Below are 23540 nucleotides of genomic sequence, written 5' to 3'. Positions count from 1 at the left end.
CACTTGACCCTGGCAGCCTGAGAAATGTGGCCGCTGATTCGACGTCATCACTCTGTGACTTTCCTTCCTTAGGCAGGCAACTCGTCATGTGAAACGAGCCAATGTCACTTGACTCCTCTCGACCGTTTTATATTGACTCCTGTTCACCTAGTATCCCTACGCTCAAATTCCTAAATACATTCCTTCTTCATATCTACCAGCGCTGTTGTGCATACTGTGCAGTAGTGCGTACAGAGTAGCATACATAGACCCAGCTTCCCCGCATTTGTGATACCGTTATCGATACCGATCAGTCAATCGCCCGATCACCTCACTTCTCATCTCAACTTCAACAAATCAATTCGAACCAGAGAGAAGAAGCAAAGCCAAAATGTCTTCCGCAATCGACGATACTCCCATCTCGCCCATCCTCAACTCCACAACCAATCAGCAACGCCGTGACTCTCTGGAGAAGCACCTCCAGACCCGCCCGGAGCTACAGGACCTGAAGGACCGGCACATTTTGCTGAATACCAGTGTTGCTCCGTATGTTAATTTTTTTCTATCCAGATGATAATTCCCTCATTGATGGACGATATCAGCGGTCTCCAAGCCGCACAGGCAGAACTCGCCCGGCAGCAAGCAACCGATAGTCTCCGGAAACATCTCGAAAAACGCCCCGAGCGCGATGAACTAGTTGATCGTGAGCCATCTTTCATCCGGTCTTAGCTTTCTGATAAAATTCTTAACTTTGCAAACAGGAAACATCCTCCCCGTCCGCCCCGATGTGGCGCCTGCGCTCCAAGCTCACGCAAAAGAACTAGAGAAGCACATGCTCGCCGACAACTTGGAGCACAAGATCAAGGAAAGACCTGATCCGGATCAATTGATCGAAAAGGGTATTCTTGATAACAGTGAGGATCCAAGGAGCCCTTCTGAGTAAGGGGCGAAGGTCTACAAATTGAAGATCCACGGGATAGTACTGTCTGAATGGATAGTGGCGTTTGTTTAGGGTACGATGGTATACGTACTGGTTTCATGGATTTATTTTTATTGCATTGCTATATTGCCGTGGAGGAAATGTGGAGGTCGATTGGACATTCGTTGTACCTCGAAATTGCAATTGGATTATTCTTTGCTACTCTACAGGTATCACTCCATAAACTCCATGACATAAACTCATACATGTACCGGTCGTAGCTCCGTCAGCAGTACTTTCCACATCACGAAAGTCCAGACAAGGACAGATACAGCTCAATAACTTTCAACCTCCACATTGGTAGCGCCTGCACCTGTAGTAACAGATGATAAATCCGGCGTCCATCCGCTCGGTCTTTCACTGCCCCTGACTAACAATCCATACGCAGCCCTCTCCACCTTCTCCACACTGCTCTGCATCACATCCATCTTCTTATTCATGTCCTTCATCATATGACTGCTATGTCTCCTCGGAACATTCAGCTTTTCCAACATAGCCCTCATATTCCTCAAATCAACCACAATACCTGCTTTTTCAGGCGGGAAAATAGGATATTTCTGCGCGGGCCCACTTTGATTCTCGGTATCAACATCCATTTCACTCTCATCCTTCACATCACTCTTCTTCACCTGCCCACCCGTCGAAAGCGTTGTAACCGCAAACCGCATCATCTCACCCGTCAAATCATATATACCCATCAAATAGTCATCCTCCGTAACGATGATCCCGTCCGGTAATTGAGCGGCAACCTCGTCGCGCGTGATGAGGCTTTGGGTTTTGATGTAGTGCTCGAAGGAGATGGCTTCGATGAATTCTTGGATTCCGCCGGAAATTTGTCGCTGGTAGCGCCAGGAGTTTGTGCCGGTGAGCTCGGGAGCGATGGACTTGAAAAGGTCCATGATTTGGGTGAAGCGGGTTTTGTTTTCTTTGGTGATATTAGGTGGCAGGGGGGCGTTGATTGTTCGGACTCTAGAAGTACAAATAATGTCAGAATATAGAAAGCTCGCGACATAGCTTAGCGACCGTACCGTTGTAGGGCGAATATGCTATTGAATAATAAATTAGTCCGAAGCTAAAGATTGATTGGGGTATCGGCTGGGTCATACATCTTTTTACTCAATGCAGTTATGTCTCGGGATGCTTTGATTATTCTCTCGCGTCGGTCGTGATGTTCATCAAGTTCACTGCGAAAGTTCTCAAAGATCAAATGAATGACGGGTCCCTCCTCATTTCTTGTATCTTCGGAAGCCATGGCGGACGACGACGTGTTGGGTTGTTCTGTTTGACTGGGGGGAGGTTTTGTATGATCGTTGATAATGTTGCCTTCCCAAGATCTTTTTGAGCTGGCCATTGAATGGTGTAGAGCTGCTGGACAATTGGTGAAGTTGTGAGTAATTGGACAAATAGCCAAAGATGAATTCATGATGGAGCTTGACTTTTGAGCGGTGCGGGGAGCATTCGGCTTGATTGGGTTAGCGTGGTCCCCATAGCAGTCAAGGAGCTCAGCTAGATGTCCCAGATTTTGCTCTCTAGTTTTCACTTTCTTCAATTCTTACAGTACTGAGGTTTGTTGATCCATGTCAAGATATTTTTGTAAAACAACTAGGTTGTGCAATATTAAACAGCAATGTGGACAGCGTTCACACAATATTCCACACAAAGAGCCATCACCACAAGCTCAAAATCCAGACCAATCTTCATCCCTAACTCTCGGAAGTCAACTTAGCTAGCAGCAATTGCCAACATGGCCGGCCAATCTCTGGTATTAAATCAAAGAATCTCAATACTCGATGAGATGGTTGGCCAGGAATGTTATCGAAATTACTTCGCATGGCACGTCATTCCACGGCTATTCCGAGCCAATCATTCCATATACGACGCCTCCTGCCACCTGCACGGTTTGATTATAGGCAAGTGGCATTCTTCAGGGTGTAGCTGGAAATTACTTATTCTACCAACTATGGTTTCTGGTATAGATGGACGAGTTTGCCAGCCTGCGCGAGCAGGCGGAAATCTCGCTCCTAGCCCTATGATCCCCTTTCTATTGAGCTAAATTATAGTCGTGATGGCAAGAGGGATATGATGTATTAATTCTGCGCTTCTGTGAACAAAACAATATTCTCATATGTATTCAAACAATTAACCAGTATACTCAACCAACACCTCAGAGTCACTAGGAACAGAAGCAGAAGTCAAAACCTTGCCGTTCTGAGAAATGTCCAGAAGATCAACACCCGAGGTACCAACACTATCCCCATCAGCAGTACCAGCAGCGGCGTTTGTAAACGCTACCTTTCCAAAGTTGGCAAACGAAACCTGGGCTCCGTTAGACTCAAAGTCCTCAACAATCCATTCAGCGTTTTGGCCACCGAGAGTAGCGGTTGAGGAGGGGGCGGTAAGGCTTTGAGATACTGATTGACCGTTTGTCAAGTTTTCGATAACAGCGGAACCGGCTTTGTTACTGGTCGATGTGACGGTGATTTTGATGTCGTCTCCGGTGCTGATGTCGATGCCGGAAAAATCGTAGGCGTAGTCGGGATACCATTCGTACCAGGCATCGTAGGTGACCTGCCCCGATGTCGAGATACCAAAATCAACACCAGTCTGGAGAATGGCATTGGTGTAAGTATCACCATCGATTCCAACCCATGCAGATGCGTAAGAGTCTTGCGTGGCTCCCGATGGCAACGACGGTTTGGGAACGGTAAACTGCGCAGTCACCGAGGTGAAAGTTGTTCCCGAAGGCGGTGCTGTGAGAACGCCGCCAGACCAGTTGGAGCTGTAGTCGACATTCGTACGGTTGGCAACTTCATCGGCGTCAACGTCGATGGCAGGAATTTTGGGACGTGTCAGTCGCGTCATCTCGCCGCGAGCGGCCATTCGAGCAGCCAGTCCATGGCCGCGCGTAACTGCAGCTGCAGCAGAAGCCGCAAGAAGGAGGATATGAGAAAGGACGATGGAAGCCTTCATCGTGAGTGACACTTGACAAGTCGACTTGGGAACGCTTGACTGTAAGAAGTTTCAACCCTACGTCTGGTGGCTGATGGCTAGGCAATATAAACGGAAGCATTCAGGCAATTTGTCAAAGGCTAGTGGCCCTAGATCCATATACTTATACATCATTTTTTGCCAACCACCTATGCCAAGGCTGGGGACCTGCTGTGGCATGAAACCTATCTTGGTAGTGTAGAGTATGCAGGATCATGTCGTACCTGATTCTTGGATTCGCGTGATGGACTATCCATACCGACGATGGATCTACAACTGCATGATCTTGATTTCAGCGGCAGGKCTAGCCTTTATTATATCAGTGTTAGATTTGCCTGTGATGCAACCTTGCCTTGCTCATTTCCTTGAATTTTTCGGTTCCAGCCTGCTTGGTCAGGAAAGCCTGCAATGTCAGATGGTAAGCCGTGTGATCTGGTAGAACAGAAGGTTAACCTTATTCAACTTTGGGAATAGAAGGTATTCAACAAGCTTTTCACTGGCCGCCCCCTGGAGGCATGTGTCGCACGGGCTGGGGTCAACTATCGTGTGCACTGAGGAATTTGGGCCTGCTGCAGTAGCGCCCCTGAGAGGAATGTCGGTAAAACATAAATTTTGTACACGGGCGATTTACAATCGTTTTGTTCAAGTCAGAGATAGTAGAGAACACAGTTTAACGACCAAGCAATGGTGACAGATCGAAAAATTTTGGTAATTTATGCTTGATGTAAATGTGAAGGAGTATAAATGACAGTCGCAGCTCAGAAGAACGAGGAGATTCAGGCACCAAGGCAGCCCACTATCAGGAATGTCAGCTTCGATAGCTTGCAATTGCGAGCCGTGAAGTGAATAGATCTCCTTATCGAATATTGATCCAGATATAAAGAACGTTGCTGTATGAAATTCTTGGAGGAAGTACCTTGCAAGATTGATCGTCATGCATTATAAAAGTACACTCACTCTTGATATGTACCTATTCTACACAGCATGTATCATCGAGCAGTGGGGAATAAGAAGGTCTAAACGCCCAATCCACGTCTTTTCGGGCTTACAAGTCCCTAGGTGGTATTTAAATATAGTAGCTCCCTGCTTCCCCCCCTGGATTTCACCAAGGTTGCGCATAATGATGTGACATTCTAAAAACAAGGAAAAGATAGAATATTGCTGATTGATTGTCTAGCCTTATATTCGTGGAATCTATCCCATACAAATTCACTATCCAGCCATCCCTACAACAGCCGAGATACTTGTTTCAGACACGAAATCACTTACCGGACATGGTAGAAAAACAACACCACCACGAGGTCCTACGGAGCACCCCATCTCCCAGTGGTTGTTCTCGGAAGAATATAGTCGTTGTATTCTTTATCTTGCACTAATTGCGTTGCAAGTGGTGTTGTGATATACCTAGAAAGAAGGAATTAGCTGTACCTGTTTTAGAAAATTTTACTGGTGATGTGCCTGGCGCTCAACGTATAAATCTTCTCAGTCCCTGGCTCGACATCCTTGTTTGGCATCAAAGAGCATTTTTTCGGTTCAGGGATGTGTACGGACGCTGTCATCTCGTGAAGGGCCTTCGGTATATAATTCTAATCTTTTAAAAGATAAATCGATATGAGTTCGGGACCACAGACCGTATTCGCTCCATGCATATTCCACGTCGTGACTGTCAAGTTGGCCACACAAAGATTCCGCGTAAAATTTCCAAGAGTCCATGGAACTACAGTGGGATGAAATAAGTGTCCGCACCCCCCATAACCCTAGTGCCTGCACAGGGGTGTGAACACTTATTTCGTGGTACTGTAGATTACACACCAAAAAAATGAGTGTGTTTCCCCTATTTCCCTCCCTATCTGAGCATACTTGTAGATATTAAGCGTCCATCCCTACTCGATTACTTTGTACAAATTTTGTTGATATGAAAGCTAAGGCCAATCCTTCTGATGTGCAAAGCACAAGTAAAATCAGAGTTATGAACTGGTACAAGAGTAGTGAATTTTTGCTTTGGAGCAAGTTTGTAATGTATACACCCTCTTTCTTTGTCTTCATGTGAGTTATTAATCGTCCCTGGTGATCACGCCATTTTTGTATAAAGCCAATGAGGTAGAAGATATTAGATATTTTTAATTAGTTACTATAAGTAGGTTTTGCCAGCACACAACGTGTCCAGGTGTTATTTTGGTCGCTTTCTGAAGTAACAGAAATGTTTCCTTGAGAATATCAGCCTAGTACTTAAACTAGTTACATCTACCCTCTTGATGACTATCCCTTTTTTTTGTCTTTCTCTTCTACTTCACAGTCTATCACAAAACGAAGCTACTTCATAAATCCTCCTATAATGGCTACACTCGTACGATACTCGAATGACGCTGTGGCCAAATCCGATGCAGCAAAAGGGTTTCCCTGGGAAGCCCCTATACCAGCAAATCGCTTCTGGAATAGCTTCAAGTACTGTATTGTGCGCAGCATTTTAATCAACTTTCCAGACGAAGAAGAGTTGAAGCAACTACCTGTTGATCCGAATAGCACCGCTGACGAGCCGACGAAGCTTCACTTTCTCCTTCATCTGCTACGCGATAAACTAGCCAGAGAAGAGCGGGCTACTTCCCCTCCAGGGTCACTCAATACGCAGAATTACACGCAATGGAACCAGTTAATGCAGGGTATCTATGTGATAGAAAACGAGCTCGATTTGCCTGAAGCCGAGCAAACTGTTCGCACTCTTGTAGAAAGGCGGCCGGAAACATCGAATGTTGTGCCGCCTCACATGCTCTCCGAGTACCTTGTCAAGCATGGGAAGTATGAGGAAGCCGAGAAAACTGCAAGGCCAGTTCTGGCGTGGATGGATGCACGACCGCATCTAGGAAAGTCATCCCCACAAGCCCTTAACTCTCGCAGGATCATTGCAAGAGCCTTGTGGTTCCAGGGACCTTCGAGACGTACAGAAGCAATTTCTCTGTTAACAGAAATTCATGAATTAGTCGAAGGAATGGGCGGGGACAAGTTTGAAGTTTATCAAGAGGAGGAGAGGCAATTCAACGAAGAGCTGATAGCTGAGCTTCAGAGGAAAACATGAGGGTACGATCATCCTTTATCATTTGGTTATAATAAAAGTGGTCTCGGTGATGTATATCAAATATGGTCCTAACAATGACGTTGTATGTGACACTTCTCGCTGGATTTTCAAGTATGTTTTTTCACAGTCCGTCTAATTATAGAAGACATACTCTTCCAGAGACTGTTCCAGTCGTCTGCATGTTCAATGGCTAGTACGCCCAAACATTCGCGTGAGATCAAATCCGAATCAAACTGCCGTCTTTCATATGTTAAAACATCTACTTCCGGGCCTTGGTAGTCAGTTGAAAGTCTTTATTATCATGGAAGACTGTGCTATGGCTACCCACTGAAAGGTCAAATTCGACATTGACAGGATGAATCCATCACAGAAAAATAATATAGCGTAGCATAAATTGATATAGAAACAAGGAAAACCACCATGCTAAGGTATAACACTCCATGGAATTGATCTGTAATATTTGCACGCTCCTTAGGCCCAAGCGTCACCTCATTCTCAATCAATGGAACAACATTGAATATACTTTTCATTCTCTGCATGGTGGTTGTTGACTTGTTTATTAACTTCGTCGATACTCGGATACCAGAATATCGTATTAAGTGTTGGAGTTGCTGTACTTTGTCTGGTTATTTTCAAGGAAGCGTGATAGGGGTCAAATGACTAGAAACTAAACCGAGAGTATAGTCAATTGGAAAAATCATGATCATTTGGGAGATTTCGTGAATAGTATTCTGTTTTAAACGTTTTGTAAGCATTTTACCGCACAGTGGATGTCGACACGACGAATATAAAGGTTGAACGTTCCAAGATCGTATTGGGAGGTACACCCAAAGTCATCAAATGAGTGAGAGTAGAGATATCTATGTACATACAAATCTCTCAATCATATATTGAGCAAAACAATACTATCTATATCGAGAAAAAAAAAACATGAGCAACAAGCAGGCAGCATGCCATTCGGCCGGCAGAAACATAACATTAAATCCGTGCAGACAAAGGATATCTGTGTAACGAGGCAAGAAAAGGAATACACATTGTTTGATTCATATCGACATAACTTGCGCAAGGATTTGATATCTGATATCAAACATACAGCCCGAAAAGATATTAGACAGTTGTGCTTGGCTTCTCTTCGGTTGGTTCAGGACTCTTGGAAGCCTTGGACTCCTTTTCCTTTTTCTTTTTCTTGTCATCTTTGTTCTTTTTGGTGGCGGCTTCCGCCATGAGTTGTTCGAAGGCTAAGTAATCACCTTCTTCATCGGGGTCGCGAGCAGCCTAATTGCTCATGTTAGTAAAAATATTCATTTGTTGTATCAGAGAAAATACCTTTTGGTAGATATTCCCGGCAAGGACCAAGGCATGTGCGCGCTCAACCCGCTTTTCCAATTTCACAGACTTATCTCCTAGGACTCTGTCGCAAACATCCCGTAAGACCGATTGAATCTCAAATTTGCTTCCCCGCCAAGCTGCTGCGAGGATCTTTCCTGTGACTTTCCGCTCGTATTCGGCCTTCTTCTCGTCTGTCCAGTCGGCACCTCCTTTCTCCTCTAACTTGGCCATTTCCTCCATCGTCATTTGAGCGTCAATTGCAGTAGAGATGGTTCCCCATGTCTCTTTGGCTAGTGTTCCCTTGTCCTTAAGACGAGAGAAAAAGCCTGAGATACCCAGGAACTTTTGAGATTTGAGGAATGAAGTGGCCTTTTGTAGGTAGGTCTGTCCGATGGCGTGAAGGATCTCCAGACCAAACGACTCCATTTTCAAATTTTCGACTTCGAGACGAATCTTCTCCTCGAAGGCGTGTGTAACTTCCGGACCTTTGTCGGTCTCTGTCCATACACTGATGCGATCAATAAGCTTCCGCACAAGGGTGTCAACTCGCTCCTGGCGGGCTACGCGTCGCTCCTCTTCATATTGAGCTAACCGCTCTTGTTGTTCGCGGGTCAAACCGCCCTTCTTCTTTTCCTTCTTGCGCAGCTCCTTCTCTTCAGCCGTAAGACCAGCAGCTTCCATCCTTGCCTCCTCCTCTGATTTTTCCATGATTGCCTGTTGGCCCCAGTTACGCCTGGGGGTGCTTGTACCGGAATCGTTGCTTGACTCGGGAATGGGAGTTGCGGTGGCCGCTTCAGCCGGGGCAGCTGATGGGGCAGACGGTACGGACGGTGCGGACGGTGTCTCGCCGTGCGTCTCTTCGTCGTGGATATTCAGTTTTTCCTCGGCGGATGCCGCCAGTTCCTCTTCCTCCATTTGTTGCATGGTAATATCCATAGTGGTTGTAAGGTCTTTCATCAGTGAAATTTCGCCAATAAGGTCCACGAAAGCTTCGCCACCGAAGATCATGGTAAAGAATTGTGCCGGGTCCTCTGTGAACTGTCAGATCACCTGTTCCTTACACCAAATATTCAGAGTCCTCGCAAAAGGTCTTACCGAAACCTCCGCCTGGAACGGCCTGGTCTTTGCCGAACTTGTCATATTGTTTTCGTAGTTCATCGTTGCTCAAGACTTGATATGCTTCTCCGATCTGATAACCAGGTAACAATTAGTTTCGTACTGCAAAGCATTCGCAACTCATCCGCGACACGTAATACGTACCGCTTGAAATCGGACATGCGCTGTTTCATCGCCAGGGTTCTTATCTAGATTCACACCAATTGTCAGACCATATCACTATCTCGAATGTCGATCCGTCTTAGCTGTAACCCACCTGGATGTGTGGTGATAGCGAGTTTCCTGTATGCCTTCTTAATTTCAAGCTCGGTTGCCGTTGGCGGCACGCCAAGTGCATCATAGTAAGTGGTGTCAACAACCATGGTAGTTTAGCGCCGAGGATGTGAATAAATCGACTCGGAAGAAGTAGTTTTCCACACGACACAAGCAGAATGAAATTCGAAGCGGTGAGTCAAATGCTGAACGGCTTTAGCTGCACTGGCACAAACTAACACATAGAACCAAATGTTTCTTCTTGGTCCAGTGCTGAGGTCATGTTTTTCCCTCCCCGCCATGTTTGCACTGTTTGCCGGGCTGTGCCGTCAGGCAACCGCGAACGTGCCAAGGTGTCGAGGCATCCAGGCGTCAAGACCACGAGCGCTCCAAGACGCCAAGTCGCGCTCAGGCTGAATTGACTATCCGGGCCGGCGGTTATTCCGTGCTTTCCCCAGTGAACCCCTTTACTTAGTCGCATTTCCTTCCGGCTAAATTTTTCGCTTAGCAACTTCCTCCTCTCTCTCCTCCTCTCTTATTCTCCATGTTCTTCTTTGCTTCGTACGCTTTCGGGTGATGGGGCGATCCACGATTTTACTATCTTGATCTTCATTACAACTCTTTTGTTTCTCAGTCCCAATACTTTTTCACTGCTCTCAGCACCATTTGTTTGGTTGGCATAGCTGTCTTCGCCGTCGTATTCATTTAAGTGCTGGAACACGAGATTATAACGCGCAACCGCCAACATGGGTTTACTGTGGAACATCGCCTATTACACATTTCATCCTTCAGAGCTCAGATCCATTATTCAATGGTAAGTTGTGACAGAAACTTAGTCTCAGCCCATGATTCAATCTAATCTGGCTGAACTATAGGAAAGTATGGCATAACCCTCCACACGAACGTGATGCTTCTCAGGATCCTGAAACACGGAAAAAATGCTTTCAATTTCTGAACTTGACGAGCCGAAGCTTTTCGGCAGTCATTCTGGAGCTTCATCCTGAGTTGCTCGTTGCCGTCACCGTTTTCTACCTTGTCCTGCGGGGTCTGGATACAATTGAAGATGACACATCCGTGCCGCTCGACGTGAAGGAGCCGCTATTGCGAGATTTTAAGAACATCATCGAGAAGGATGGTTGGACCTGGAATGGCAACCGTCCCGAAGAAAAAGACCGTCAACTCCTGGTCGAATTCGATAATGTGATTGCCGAGTATAAGGCATTGAAGCCAGCCTATCGCAAGATCATTAAGGACATGACTGATAAGATGGGCAATGGTATGGCTGACTTTGTCCGAAAGGCCGAAACTGAGGGTATCAGCACACAGACTATTGAAGAATATGATCTGTATTGCTACTATGTGGCCGGTCTCGTTGGAGATGGCTTGACTCAGTTGTTCGTGGAAGCCCAGTTTGGCAACCCCGGATTGTTATCACGACCTAACTTGCACAAGTCAATGGGATTATTCTTGCAAAAGATTAACATTATTCGTGATATTCGTGAGGACCATGATGACCAGAGACATTTCTGGCCTAAAGAAATCTGGTCCAAGCATGTCGACAAATTCGAAGACCTTTTCGATCCCCAATACAAAGAAGCTGCACTTAATTGCAGCTCTGAGATGGTTCTCAACGCTCTTGAGCATGTCGATGAGTGTCTGTTCTATCTTGCCGGTCTCCGGGAACAGAGTGTTTTCAACTTTTGTGCTATTCCACAAGCAATGGCTATTGCTACACTGGAGCTCTGCTTTCGCAACTACTCCATGTTTGAGCGCAACATCAAGATCACCAAGGGCGATGCTTGCCGGCTGATGTTTGAGTCAACGCAAAATCTGCGAGTATTGTGCGAGACATTCCGCACATATGCCCGCAAGATTCACCAAAAGAATACACCTAAGGATCCTAATTTTGTAAAGATTAGCATCGCTTGTGGTAACGTAAGTGAACTTATCCGAAGCATGTCACTGCAAATTGCTAACTCGTTACGATTAGATCGAGAAATTTATCGAGACACTCTTCCCCTCGCAGACTGCCGCGGAGGCCAAACTTAAGCTGTCTGGTCAATCGACGGAAGACGAGGAGAAGAAAAAGCAGCAAGCCAAGGAATCCTGGGAAGACATTAAGATGATGATGATAATTATGGGTAGCATTATTGCCTTCATCACTGTCTTATTGGTACGTACATTTTCCTAATGCGTAACAGAATCCGAACTAACATGATTCAGTTTGGTGTGGCTTGGTTCCTCGGCGCGCGATTCGACCTGGCGTGGGCAGAACTCACAAAGGGCAACTTCCGACCGCCTAATAAGATCGAGCATGGAGAATTATAACATCACGATTGATATGTTGAGGATGCGTTCCTCCCAGACCTGCTTTCATTTTCGCTTCCGCAGGGACGGCGTGTTTTACCTGACCATTGACGAATCTGTACGGTTACCCTAATGTAATATAACTAACAACAACAGCATCAGCTATAAGAGACTGATATCATAATTTTCCCTGTCCCTTTCCAATTATTACTCTCCGAGGAATAGCACGGATGTCAAATTGCGATTCAGCCCTTTCATGGCTGCAGTTGTGCCGAAGAAGTGCTTACATTGAGTTATATTATCGAGGACGTACTAGATGTTTGCCTGACCTACTTTAGTGTGGGCGGTGGCCAACATCCATTGAGGAACCGATACATGCCGTAAACCTGTAGTAAATGTGCACAGCTAGTAGACAATATGGAAGGTTGCTCACTTATTGATCCATCAATGCATGTCTATCCTCTCCCTACCTACAGGATTTTTTTTTTTCACGTATTTCCACTGCCTAGTAAGAATGAAATTCTCGTATCTTCAATGATTATATTAAGTTTATCCTACAAGACAACGACGTCCGATGTATTTATCTTTCCTCGCGGTCTTAGCACGAGCTGTTATGCATTATGCATAACTTAGGGCTGCTTATCAAGAAGATCTTGTTTTTTAGTCATCTCGACCCGTTGTGTCGGTACGATTGATCTGATCGGCCATTCGGCAGTCACCCGCACGTGGAATTACCGACCTATTTATTCTTACTCCGTGGATCATAACTTCGCCTGTCCAGGATAAAGATTTTATGATCTTGAATCTTCCTTTTTCCGTTTGAATACCCATTCCATCTAGCCTTTGAAGCGTGGTTGCGTTAATACCCTTGCGATTTCTTCATCCTTAAAACTTGCCTCTTACGGCAAGAATTTTCACTTGGCTGATAAGCGTATAATGCGCCTCGTCTTATATTCAGCCAACTTACAATACAAAATACCATCACTATTGGGCGTCAGAGCTAATATTCTGGTACGAGGAGTTGGTCATCGAATCGATCAAGGGTTTTCCACGTCAGTACACACCCGGTCTACCGCTGGAAACTATTATACGGGCAGCAATAGCAACAAAATGAGTGATCAATGCGACATTAAGAATGCAAAGGGAGCAGCTTCCTCACAGGGCGCTGCAACAGACTGTAGCAAGCCGAAAGACGAGCTCCCTAAGCTCACTCCTGCTGAGTTCCGGGTATACAACCGTTTGGCCGAACACATGGATTACTTTGTACGTGTATATACCATCTCAATTAGGTCCGTGCTGTATATACAAATAGACTAACATCAATCTAGCATAATCACTTTCGCCACAGCTGGAATGAGCTCTACACAGCCTGCTGCGACAACAAACGTCCCTCTGGCGTCTCAATCCGCCAATTCCTAAACATGGGCACACAATTTCTCTCCCAGTTAAACATGCATCACAGCATCGAAGAACAAAGCATATTCCCCGTCTTAGCGAAGAAAATGCCCGAGTTCAAGAGGGAGGTTCATCTACTCAAACAGCACAAGGAGATTCATAAGGGTATGGACAGACTTGAGGCGTATTTGATGGATTGTAGATCGGGGGAGAAGGAGCTAAGGCTGGATGAGATGAAGAAGGTTATGGATTCGTTTGGCAAGGTATTATGGGATCATTTGAATGATGAGGTGAGGACGTTGGGGGCGGAGAACATGAGAAAGTATTGGACGCAGGAGGAGATGAGGCGGTTGCCTATGTGAGGATTGATTTGCCGCAAGTGACATATCATGTCAAAATAAAGCATAGTTTTAGATACATGCATACTGTGTCATACTGGAGAACAGGTAATAAACATCAAACAACCCTCCTCGGACCTAAAAGGACCATGATTCATACCCGGTTTGCGATAAGCGTACGCCCCCTTGACCCATTTTTCATTCAACCGGGTATCAGCTAAATCCCCTTCCACGATGAATATTTCTTCTATATACGGGTGGACGAAGTTGTCTTTCACATTTGCCGTGTTGGGATCCCATCGTTGTAGCAGTGTTTTGCGACCTGATGTTGAGTCCTCGTTGAGTATCATTTCGTAGATTCCGGGCTCGACTTGGGCCCAGGAACGATTGGGATGACTCGTCGCGTCATGGAATTCGAATTGTTCCATGGTGGAATATTCGACTTCTGTCTGATTGAAAGACTGTTTAGAAGGGCTTCCACATATTTCCATCATTTTTATACCAACCTTGATCAATCTGTATGACACAGATCACACCAGCTAACCAAAATCTACCTATACATCACATGTGGTGCTGGATCATCCCCGAGGTCAGGTAGGCCTTAAGAAATGTTAGTAGCCTTTTATATCGACAGACGAAATATGTGGATAAATTAAAGATATTTATAAGCAAAGAACCATCACGCTCATACCAGGTATGATGTCATACTAGACATAAATTAGTATACCATAGCCTCCACAGGCATGCTTTTCAATAGGTTTTCTAGTTCTAGCCAGTAGTAAGTAGTAAGTCTTAGTAAAAGCGGCGAATGAGTGAGCACTAAGTGTTAAAGGACTGGAACACTGAAAATATTACGTACGTAGTCAAATTTCACCTCAAATACGCTTTCAAATGCGTGGTCGATCATCCGTCAATACGCACTAGTCTGGAAATATACTAGTGTTGTAAAAGCATAGGCACCGACGGCCCCGTCACCGATATTGTTTCTATATGTATCACTTTTATAGGGCGCGACTTTCGCTTGTATTCGTCTCTTCATCTTTAAAATATCATGCATTCTTTCAGGTAATCATGGAGGATGTTGGAGATAGCGCAAGCCCAAAAGAGCGCGTGGAGGACCCCGATCCCCCGCCGTCGCAAGAGCATAAATCTCTGAAATACTCGTTACTAGGGCCGTCTTTACTCAAGGCCGGACAGGACGCGGTCGATCAGCGAAAAGTAAGCATTCATCGGCTCGGCAATCAATAGAATCATCAAATGCTTAATTAGGACTGTAGGTTTCGGAAATTATCTACAATGCCTCCAAAGGCTCAAAGTTCTTCAACCACGAAGAAGCCCGAGACAAAGTTCTCACGGAGAAAATCGAGCAAATTCTAGCCCGCAAGGCCCGTCTGGAGAAGCTCGATTTATCGGCCGATCTTCGGCGTGCCGACGAATACATCGCTGAACTCGAACTGAGTCGAGACCTATCTCAGACTGTAGTTCATGTCGATTGCGATGCCTTCTTTGCTGCTGTCGAGGAGCTGGATCGGCCCGAGCTCAAGCACCTGCCCATGGCTGTCGGCAAGGGTGTACTTACAACATGCAACTACGTTGCTCGCACATTCGGCTGCCGCAGCGGAATGGCCGGCTTCGTGGCGAAGAAATTATGTCCTGATCTGATATGTATACCACAAAATTACGAAAAGTATACAGCCAAGGCGGAAGAGATCCGTGCGATTTTCGTGGGTTATGATCCTTGTTTTGAAAGTGCTTCGATCGATGAGGCGTATCTCAATATCACGGCTTATTGCGACGAGAACAATATGGACCCGCAAGAGGCAGTACAGCAAATGCGCGCGAGGATCGCCGAGGAGACTAAGATCACTGTCTCAGCTGGCATCGCAGCAAACACCAAACTTGCCAAGATCGCCTCGAATCAAAATAAACCGAACGGCCAGTTTTTCATAGCAAGTGAACGTCAAGCTATCATGGCTTTTGTCAAGGACCTCCCGGTCCGTAAAGTAAACGGTATCGGACGTGTCTTTGAGCGCGAGTTGAGGGCAATCGGGATCGAAACCTGCGGCCAAATATACCCACAACGGGCCTTCCTAAAGAAACTCTTTGGAGAAAAAGCTTTTCAATTTTTAATGCAATGCTATCTCGGTCTAGGGAGAACAAAAATCCAACCCGCGGAGGACTACGAACGGAAAAGCGTAGGTACAGAAAGCACATTTTCGGAAATCAGCGACCCGGACGCTATCCGTGCAAAACTTCGCTGGGCAGCGGATGAATTGGAAAGGGATCTTTCGCGAACACAGTTCAAGGGACGGACGCTGGTCTTGAAGATAAAGTTACATACATTTGAGGTTTATACTCGACAGGTTGCGCCTCCGAAAGCAGTGTGGTTGGCTGATGATTTGTATGCATACTCCTTACCGATTTTGACCAAGTTGCAGAAGGAGATACCAAATATGAGGTTGCGATTACTTGGATTGAGGTGTACGCATCTCGTTAGCAGGAAGAAAGTTGGTCTCGATTTCTTTGGGTTTCAGGCTGTTCCGAAGCCGTCACTCAATCCTACGGCTCCTGCTGGCAGTGCCGAAGATGCGGCTGTTGAAGACGCATCGACTGATCTCGATAATCAGCAACTTGTAGGAGATGTACAAGCTACGACGGAGCAAGAATTCGAAGATGCCGCTCGCCAGGAAAGAGAAGACGACATGGAAGAACTCGAACAACTCAGTCAAGAAGATGCCATCGAGTCAACAACTTCCCTACCGCTCGGACGCAAACCCACAGGAACAACAGCACTTACTCCCGAACCAGAAACAGAAATAACTCAACATTGGACATGTCCTATCTGTTCCAGACCTCAAGTCGCGGACGACAAGAAATTCAACCAACACGTCGATTACTGCCTGTCACGGGAAACGATCAAAGAAGCCGTTCAGACTTCCTCATCTTCTTCATCAAAGGCTGTAGAATCCGAAAATCCTATCAGAACTCCCAACGACCTAGCCAATACCTGGAGTAAGGAGCAATACTCAAGGAAGAGAAAGACGAATGCGGAAACAGATTTACGACAAAAGAGATTATTCTTCTCATAGAAAGTCTTTTTTGATGTATACAAATATTCTTGTACATAGAACTAATGAATTCATGACACTGAGCCTTGTTTTGTAATTATACAAATCTAGCCTTTATACAAATAGTAAGCAGACAAGAACAAAAGGCGACCTCTTTTTTTCTTCCATTTCTAAATTCAAAGCTCACACATTATGCCTGTTCGGGGGGTATCATACAAAACAATGAGAAATAGTAAAGACAGGATAATAGAATGGTAAAAATCGAGTGGCGATGAGTGGGTGGACGCGGTCGAGGTATCATGTATATGTGTATAATGTTAAAAGTGATGCAAACCACGAAGAGTAAAGAAAGAGGATAGAAGACGCTGAGCCGAATCAAGCGCCATGCTTGTGTAAAATCGCTAAGCCACAGTTAGGAGAATGAAGAATATGTAATGCTTGCTCAAAGGAAACAAAAGAAAATAATTAGCCCATTGGCAGAAGGGGAATTCATATCACGTCTTGAGATGAATGAAATTGAAACGAAAGCCTGAGATCCAGTCTCAGTGTTCTCACTGTTCTGACTCTACCTTGAGATCAACTGGTTCTGCAAGAAGGCCATTTTCTTCGAGAACGTCATCCAGAGCGTCAAGGGCAGAGAACTCAAAATCTCCTCTAACCTCCGCAGCAGGACTCAACAGGCCATGACCTCTACCGAGCTCTTCTCCGAGTTCGTCTGGGTCAAGGACACGTCCACCGATTTCTATGTCGTTCACGTGAACATTGTACTCCAAAGCTTTTTTGCCCTCCTTGATCAATTCTTCGGTCCATCCAATGCATCGCTTCAGGCTCTGATTTAGCTTTTGACTGTCAATGAGCAGTTCTTGATGTTTGGCGAGATCGAGCATGAATTGCTTTTCGTCATCGACGCGATGACGGGAGTCGTGTTCCGCAAGACTGTTAGGGCTAACGGTTCCATCATCTATAGAATCTTGGTCGCTTTCATCCGACATTTCATCATTCGAGTACGTAGAAGAGAGCTCGCTGATGTCCCCGGTCTCACTGACCACAGATAATCCACCCCCAGAAGTAGACCGTAGAGAAGTCGTAATAGATAAACGACCTGATCGACTGAGACGCCGGAATCTACGCAACTCCGCGTTTTGCTTTCGTAACTCACGTTCAAGCGTGCGATTTATAGCTAAAAGAGAAGAGTTGCTGATTTCAAGGTCCAGAACCTTGCGTTCTGTGCGTGCATTTATGGCATCTTCGCCAAATGCATTAGATCCTCCGTCAATTTTTACAGGACTTTGAGGCACAGTATACGGTTGGTCTCGGTGATCGGTGAGTTGGATAAGAGGGTTTGAAATAATCAGAGGGCTATGGGAAAACTGTTCGGGAGGACTGCTCAATGGCTCGGGTAGGAACGGTGAAGACGATGTTGGAGTAACGCGACGGGACGTCACGCGTGGCGAAGCAATGTTCGTCGTGGAATCGACACTACACGACTTTCGGTGGGTATGATGTGGTGGAAGCTGAGGTGTTCGAGTAATAAGTCCGGGAGAGTGATGTTCAGCGGGTATTGTCGTCACTGACATAGAGACCTCCTCGATGTTAGGGCTTGGTTGAAGACTGCCCTCTGATGATGATCTAGAAATAGGGTCGACTAGCTGTGCAGTCCGTAGTCTTGGGGAGAGCACTGATGGACTCTTAGCGCCTACAGGAAGGCGAGAAGATCCTGTTGAGCGGCGCTTTGGTAGTACGCCTTTGCTGGAGTCATCCGTGTGACTGTCTTGATCATGAGAGCCATCTGCATAGAAGAATGTCGATGTCTGTGCGKGTTTCGAAAGTGTGCGAGGTCGTGCTTCTGCCTCGTGAGATCCGGTGGAGCGGGCTTCGTCGGCGTGGAAGAATTTCGAGGTCGAATTCAGTTGTTCAGACGATGAAGGCGGACGGGGCACTGTCCTCGATCCCGGTCCATCAATATTAGATCCTCTGGAAACTGTTGATTTAGATATTTCTGATCGTGGGTAACCGCGCACAGGACTCCTTTCACTGCGAATGTAGCTTGGGGTGACAGAGCCAGTGGGCCGCGATGTATACGACCCAGCGTGCGTCGCAGCTGATGTGATTTCCGGAGACGAAATGTACCCATCTCTTCGACTGCTCCGAGGGCCCGATCGTGGAGTTATATTGATTCCGAGGTATGTAGGATCTGGGGTTGCAACATCTTCCCGTGGCGGTGGGACGACTGACGATTCTGGTCTTTTTGGGGTCTGAGTGTTTCCAAGGTGCGCGAGACGGGGAGTCAACGGTAAGGGCGACTTCGCAGTCGGTCTGAATGCTGAGCTAAGGGTAGGCGTGAACGGTTTGGCGGGGATGCCATTGTTATGTTTATCTGGATTCGTGGACGGAGTAGGCATGGCGGGTCGGGKGACTGGAGAGCGGCGAAACTGATCGCGCATCATGGCATTGAGCAAGCGTAGGTGATATTACCAGCATGACGACTCGAAAATAGAATCGTATATTCGCTTTCGTATGTACCCATGTGCCGCGAAAGGATGTACAAAGTAGCAGAGGCGAGTGTTTTAAGGAGTCAAAAGTGAGGGTCGTTTTGACGGGATGGGACCACCTCAAAAACATCATCCCCAACCCGGTTAGCGCAGCGGGCACTCGATAAACACGTGAATTCTCGCTTTTGATTGGCCAGTTTGTGCATCGTACAACTAAGACCTCCATAGCAGTGCTTTCATAGTTTGTAGTTCCCTAGATTACCTGTAGGCTTTGAACAAGATGATATGTTGATATCACTCAAGCGGGTAGAGCTGCAACCCTCCAGATGTCCTCAACCAGGATAGCCCTATCCGAAGCCCTAACTCGAATAACGAAATTAAACTGCCATTGTCTTGAAGCAGAAAGTATGGGAAATTATTAGGCAAAACTTATCTATGATAGCCCGAGAATTGTACATGACGTACCTTTATGGGAAAGCACCAACTGTTCGATGACTGTTGGTCTTTATATCATAAAGAACGATCACAGGAAGAAAGCTCTTCGGGAGCCTCGAAAAAATCGAAATATTACTCATGTAGCTTTTAACTTATCTACTTTCAAATTTGCCCCAGAATGTCCAATATTACCCTTAGACGTGATATGTTACACGAAAAATCCTGTAGTAAGTGGGTAGGACTTCTGAAAGCAACAGTCCAAGGCTTGAGTCGCCCAGATAGAGACCAAAGTTGTTCTTAATGATGTACTTGCTGCTACCAGTGTAGACAATATCAAAGATCTTGGTCTCACCCTCTTCCAAGGTCAAAAGAAGTCCAGTTGAAATGTAGCGATCGTCAACAGCGCTGCTCAACTTGAACGTAACTTGAACGTGGTACCTTCCTCAGTCTGAGCATCAAGAACTCAACGCTGTACAACGAATTAGTAATTCGCAATTGCTTCCGTGACTTCTGGAACCTCAATGAGGCCGTCTGAGCGTATTAGAGCGTATCCGTTGTCTTCGAATACAAGGTAGTGACCATCTGTGAGATAGCGTCGCACTCCTTTGTAGCCGTCTTCGTATGCGACATTTGGGGTGATCGTCCGTTATATGATCAAGTCACATAAAATTTACTACTATAGTATGAATGAAGAATATTTAGCTGGAATATCAGGACTAGTGCTTATAGTGGCTACCGGTTATCTAGGATACCGTCATGTGAACCGGGTCACAGGGATATAGCGATAGTATGGAGTACAACCCAGAGTATACCATGAGCCAACACTAATGTCTACCGATATTCTGGAGATTCACCTTTTGCTTCGCGAATAATCGTAAATTTCTATCGACAATGTCTTGTGATTTTTGCGAAGATCGTGATTGGAATCATCAGAAATTTCCCAAATAGGTAATTTTTGAGTCACCATATGCACTATCCGTGAACGAAGCAGACAAGATCATAATCAGAGTTTATCTAGGCTTGAACTAAACATTTTGCACTTTCTTAGTGTATAAAATTTCCGTGACTAACTTCCCAGGTGGGTTGTAGCATTATTAGTATACTACAGATTAGTTAGTGAACCAGGCTCTTTGAGCTTAGATAGCAAATCATCTTAGCACTAGACTCCACGTGTAGCCCGAACAAAGAACTAGTCAGTTGCCATAATCACGCCAAATTTGACCACCTTCAGAGTTCCTTTAGTTTTATCTTATCGCATGTTGAACACACATCTGAATTTTGAAGCAACGTAAAGGCGAGGCCCGAGCCGAATATGTTTTCTCCAGAAATACACACGCAATAATGTTACGAGCAGAAGAATCGCTGCTCAACAGCAAAGATGACTTGTTGGAGAAGACAGAGCGAATCTACGCCCACCGTACCAACACTCAACGGTGCTGGCAAGCGGCTTCTCGAGTTCTAATATTGACTCCATTACTTCTGTCAATAGTCTTGTTCGTTGTCTATTTCCGAGACGTCGCCAAGCCATTGGATCTTGTCGCAGGCAATACTACTACCAAGCCTCAAATTACAGCAAATAAAGGAATGAAACGAGATTTCGGAATATTTTTACATCCAGAAGATCACGTCTTACGAGAGCCAAATGTTCTTCGCTTGTCCTGGAATATCACGAAAGCCATAATTGCTCCCGATGGCGTCGAAAAGAATGTTTTCCTCATCAATGGTACAACCCATTTTATTAAAAAAAAAAAAAAAGAAGTTCTGAACAATCAACTTATGTATAAAAATTATATCAACAGGTCAATTCCCCGGGCCTACAATCGAGGCGCGACCTGGAGATATCCTGGAGGTAAATATTTGGAACCATGTAGAAGAAGGGGTTTCTATCCATTGGCATGGTCTCCATATGAGAGGTCAGCATTTCATCTTTCTATATCTCTCAAACAAAGTTAACCCGACGTTAACAGGGGCTAATCAGATGGATGGACCCGTTGGCATTACACAATGCGGTGTAAAACCAGGCGATAAATTCACATATCGGGTTCCAATCGGGGAACAAGCTGGGACTTTTTGGTGAAATCCCGCTTCAGCGCCGTCGTCTATGTACCTAAAATCTGACTGTAGAAATTAGGTATCATGCACATTCCGAGGTCCACCGAGGAGATGGTTTGTACGGAGCTTTGATTGTTCACAATGTTTCGGCCGAAGCAGACTCTTATGCACACGACAAGGAGCTTTTGTTATTAGTTGGGGATTGGTATCATCGCCCAGCTGATTGGCTTCTTGCTCGTTTTCAAGAAAGAACAAGCACAGGAAATGAAGTGAGCTTTTCCTCCCTGCTACTCCCTCTATGATATTCTAAAATTTCTTCTTGACGAACGCTTACATTGGCTACTAGCCTAATCCTGATTCACTTTTGATCAACGGTCTTGGCCGCTTCAATTGCTCCAAGGCCACTCATGGCAACCCGGTCAATTGCTCAAGCGTTGAACCTCCACAACTTTCGCTGGATAAAGGAATGCGCTATAAAGTTCGTCTCGTCAATGTAGGGTTCGTTACGAGACGTGTTATATTTGAAGTATAAACCCAAATCACTGACCATTGGGCACACAGATCACTAGCTGGAATTTCTATCTCCATACCTGACTCAGATATGAATATCAGTCATGTTGATGGCGGGCTACCGGTTATTTCGAGGACCGCCAACTCCATTGGAGTTTTGTATCCTGGAGAGAGAGTAGACTTTAGCTTGTCATGGCCAAAGTCCACTTTAAACACGAATACGCAGATCACAATCGAAATTGACAAAGAGTAAGTCCGCTCTTCCTTCTCCGTCGACCTCATTTATTGCCGTATCAAATTTGATTATGGGATTTTCTCTAACTAAGAAAGCTAGAATGTTTATATTGAGCAACCCTGCTCTCACTCGCATACAGTCTTTCCTTCTGGAAGCCGACTCACATTTACAACAATCAATTGGCGACCAGACCGATGCTGAGTTGCGCCGATTGAACCTTGATGAACTAGAGGGTTTCCCATTAGAAACATCCCTGCCGGAACCCGATGTAAAGTTCATGATATATACCACTGTCCAAATTTTGAACGCGTTGGATGATGATATTAGGGCTTTGATTAATCGAACGTATTGGGAAACGCCGAGTGTCCCACTTATTGCTTCACAAAGGGATACATGGAGCAGTCATCAGCTTGTTCCATGGACTGGTGATAAGCCCGTCTGGGTAGAACTGACCATCAACAATATTGACATTAATGGGCATCCATTCCACCTAGTAAGATGATATTGTCTTTCAGCTACTTGTCAAGTTCAAGCAAAACACTAACGTTAATAGCATGGATTTGACTTTTATGTCGTCGGCCTCTACGAAGGACATAGCGGCTGGAATGCTTATAACCCGTTTGATCTTTGGTCATCGCCACGCGGTGGCCCATTCAATCTTGTTAATCCGATACGCAAGGATACTGTATTGGTTCCCAAGTCAGGTTATGCTGTGATACGCTTCCTCGCAGATAATGAGGGTATCTGGGCATTGCACTGTCACGTTCTGTGGCATCAAGCGAGCGGAATGACCATGGCTCTACAGGTTCTTGGGGACGAGACAAAGGGCTTTAGCGAGTACGCGTCCGGGAGAGATGCGCTTGAGCAATGCATGAGATAGCTCGTCATGATTTCGAACTGGAAAATCTCGGAAAGATATTATCAAAATTTGAGATAAGTGTTATGTGTTATCTGGGTCTAATCAACCATGACAAAGCATTAGCGATGTATAG

The 23540-nt window shown here is 45.6% G+C and overlaps 10 protein-coding genes across 10 annotated transcripts; 6 read left to right on the top strand and 4 right to left on the bottom strand.

The window, feature by feature from the left end:
- Positions 1 to 370: 370 nt before the first annotated feature.
- Positions 371 to 922, top strand: BHQ10_001196 (uncharacterized protein; the record flags this gene model as incomplete). The annotated part of the gene is made up of 3 exons (XM_040873205.1): positions 371 to 525; positions 582 to 682; positions 741 to 922. The coding sequence occupies 3 exons, from the start codon at positions 371 to 373 to the stop codon at positions 920 to 922; spliced, it is 438 nt and encodes a 145-aa protein (XP_040729701.1).
- A 311-nt stretch (positions 923 to 1233) lies between these two features.
- On the bottom strand, positions 1234 to 2210 carry BHQ10_001195 (uncharacterized protein; the record flags this gene model as incomplete). Its single annotated transcript, XM_040873204.1, has 3 exons — positions 1234 to 1927; positions 1987 to 2004; positions 2065 to 2210. The coding sequence occupies 3 exons, from the start codon at positions 2208 to 2210 to the stop codon at positions 1234 to 1236; spliced, it is 858 nt and encodes a 285-aa protein (XP_040729700.1).
- Positions 2211 to 3097: 887 nt separating this feature from the next.
- BHQ10_001194 (uncharacterized protein) lies at positions 3098 to 3928 on the bottom strand (the record flags this gene model as incomplete). Its single annotated transcript, XM_040873203.1, has 1 exon — positions 3098 to 3928. The coding sequence occupies one exon, from the start codon at positions 3926 to 3928 to the stop codon at positions 3098 to 3100; it is 831 nt and encodes a 276-aa protein (XP_040729699.1).
- Positions 3929 to 6281: 2353 nt separating this feature from the next.
- On the top strand, positions 6282 to 7019 carry BHQ10_001193 (uncharacterized protein; the record flags this gene model as incomplete). The annotated part of the gene is made up of 1 exon (XM_040873202.1): positions 6282 to 7019. The coding sequence occupies one exon, from the start codon at positions 6282 to 6284 to the stop codon at positions 7017 to 7019; it is 738 nt and encodes a 245-aa protein (XP_040729698.1).
- Positions 7020 to 8126: 1107 nt separating this feature from the next.
- On the bottom strand, positions 8127 to 9826 carry BHQ10_001192 (uncharacterized protein; the record flags this gene model as incomplete). The annotated part of the gene is made up of 5 exons (XM_040873201.1): positions 8127 to 8294; positions 8346 to 9379; positions 9444 to 9537; positions 9609 to 9652; positions 9721 to 9826. 5 exons carry the CDS (start codon positions 9824 to 9826, stop codon positions 8127 to 8129), a joined length of 1446 nt encoding a protein of 481 aa, XP_040729697.1.
- A 636-nt stretch (positions 9827 to 10462) lies between these two features.
- BHQ10_001191 (uncharacterized protein) lies at positions 10463 to 12044 on the top strand (the record flags this gene model as incomplete). Its single annotated transcript, XM_040873200.1, has 4 exons — positions 10463 to 10530; positions 10592 to 11651; positions 11707 to 11889; positions 11940 to 12044. 4 exons carry the CDS (start codon positions 10463 to 10465, stop codon positions 12042 to 12044), a joined length of 1416 nt encoding a protein of 471 aa, XP_040729696.1.
- A 1089-nt stretch (positions 12045 to 13133) lies between these two features.
- On the top strand, positions 13134 to 13780 carry BHQ10_001190 (uncharacterized protein; the record flags this gene model as incomplete). Its single annotated transcript, XM_040873199.1, has 2 exons — positions 13134 to 13286; positions 13352 to 13780. 2 exons carry the CDS (start codon positions 13134 to 13136, stop codon positions 13778 to 13780), a joined length of 582 nt encoding a protein of 193 aa, XP_040729695.1.
- A 1047-nt stretch (positions 13781 to 14827) lies between these two features.
- BHQ10_001189 (uncharacterized protein) lies at positions 14828 to 16845 on the top strand (the record flags this gene model as incomplete). The annotated part of the gene is made up of 2 exons (XM_040873197.1): positions 14828 to 14974; positions 15034 to 16845. The coding sequence occupies 2 exons, from the start codon at positions 14828 to 14830 to the stop codon at positions 16843 to 16845; spliced, it is 1959 nt and encodes a 652-aa protein (XP_040729694.1).
- A 530-nt stretch (positions 16846 to 17375) lies between these two features.
- On the bottom strand, positions 17376 to 19226 carry BHQ10_001188 (uncharacterized protein; the record flags this gene model as incomplete). The annotated part of the gene is made up of 1 exon (XM_040873196.1): positions 17376 to 19226. One exon carries the CDS (start codon positions 19224 to 19226, stop codon positions 17376 to 17378), a length of 1851 nt encoding a protein of 616 aa, XP_040729693.1.
- Positions 19227 to 21092: 1866 nt separating this feature from the next.
- BHQ10_001187 (uncharacterized protein) lies at positions 21093 to 23428 on the top strand (the record flags this gene model as incomplete). Its single annotated transcript, XM_040873195.1, has 5 exons — positions 21093 to 21474; positions 21551 to 21600; positions 22540 to 22562; positions 22648 to 23041; positions 23102 to 23428. 5 exons carry the CDS (start codon positions 21093 to 21095, stop codon positions 23426 to 23428), a joined length of 1176 nt encoding a protein of 391 aa, XP_040729692.1.
- Positions 23429 to 23540: the final 112 nt, after the last annotated feature.

Source organism: Talaromyces amestolkiae (genome assembly GCF_001896365.1).
Source record: "Talaromyces amestolkiae strain CIB chromosome Unknown scaffold1.1, whole genome shotgun sequence".
In the NCBI taxonomy this organism is placed as follows: Eukaryota; Fungi; Ascomycota; class Eurotiomycetes; order Eurotiales; family Trichocomaceae; genus Talaromyces; species Talaromyces amestolkiae.
This window is presented reverse-complemented; position numbering and strand designations above follow the sequence as displayed.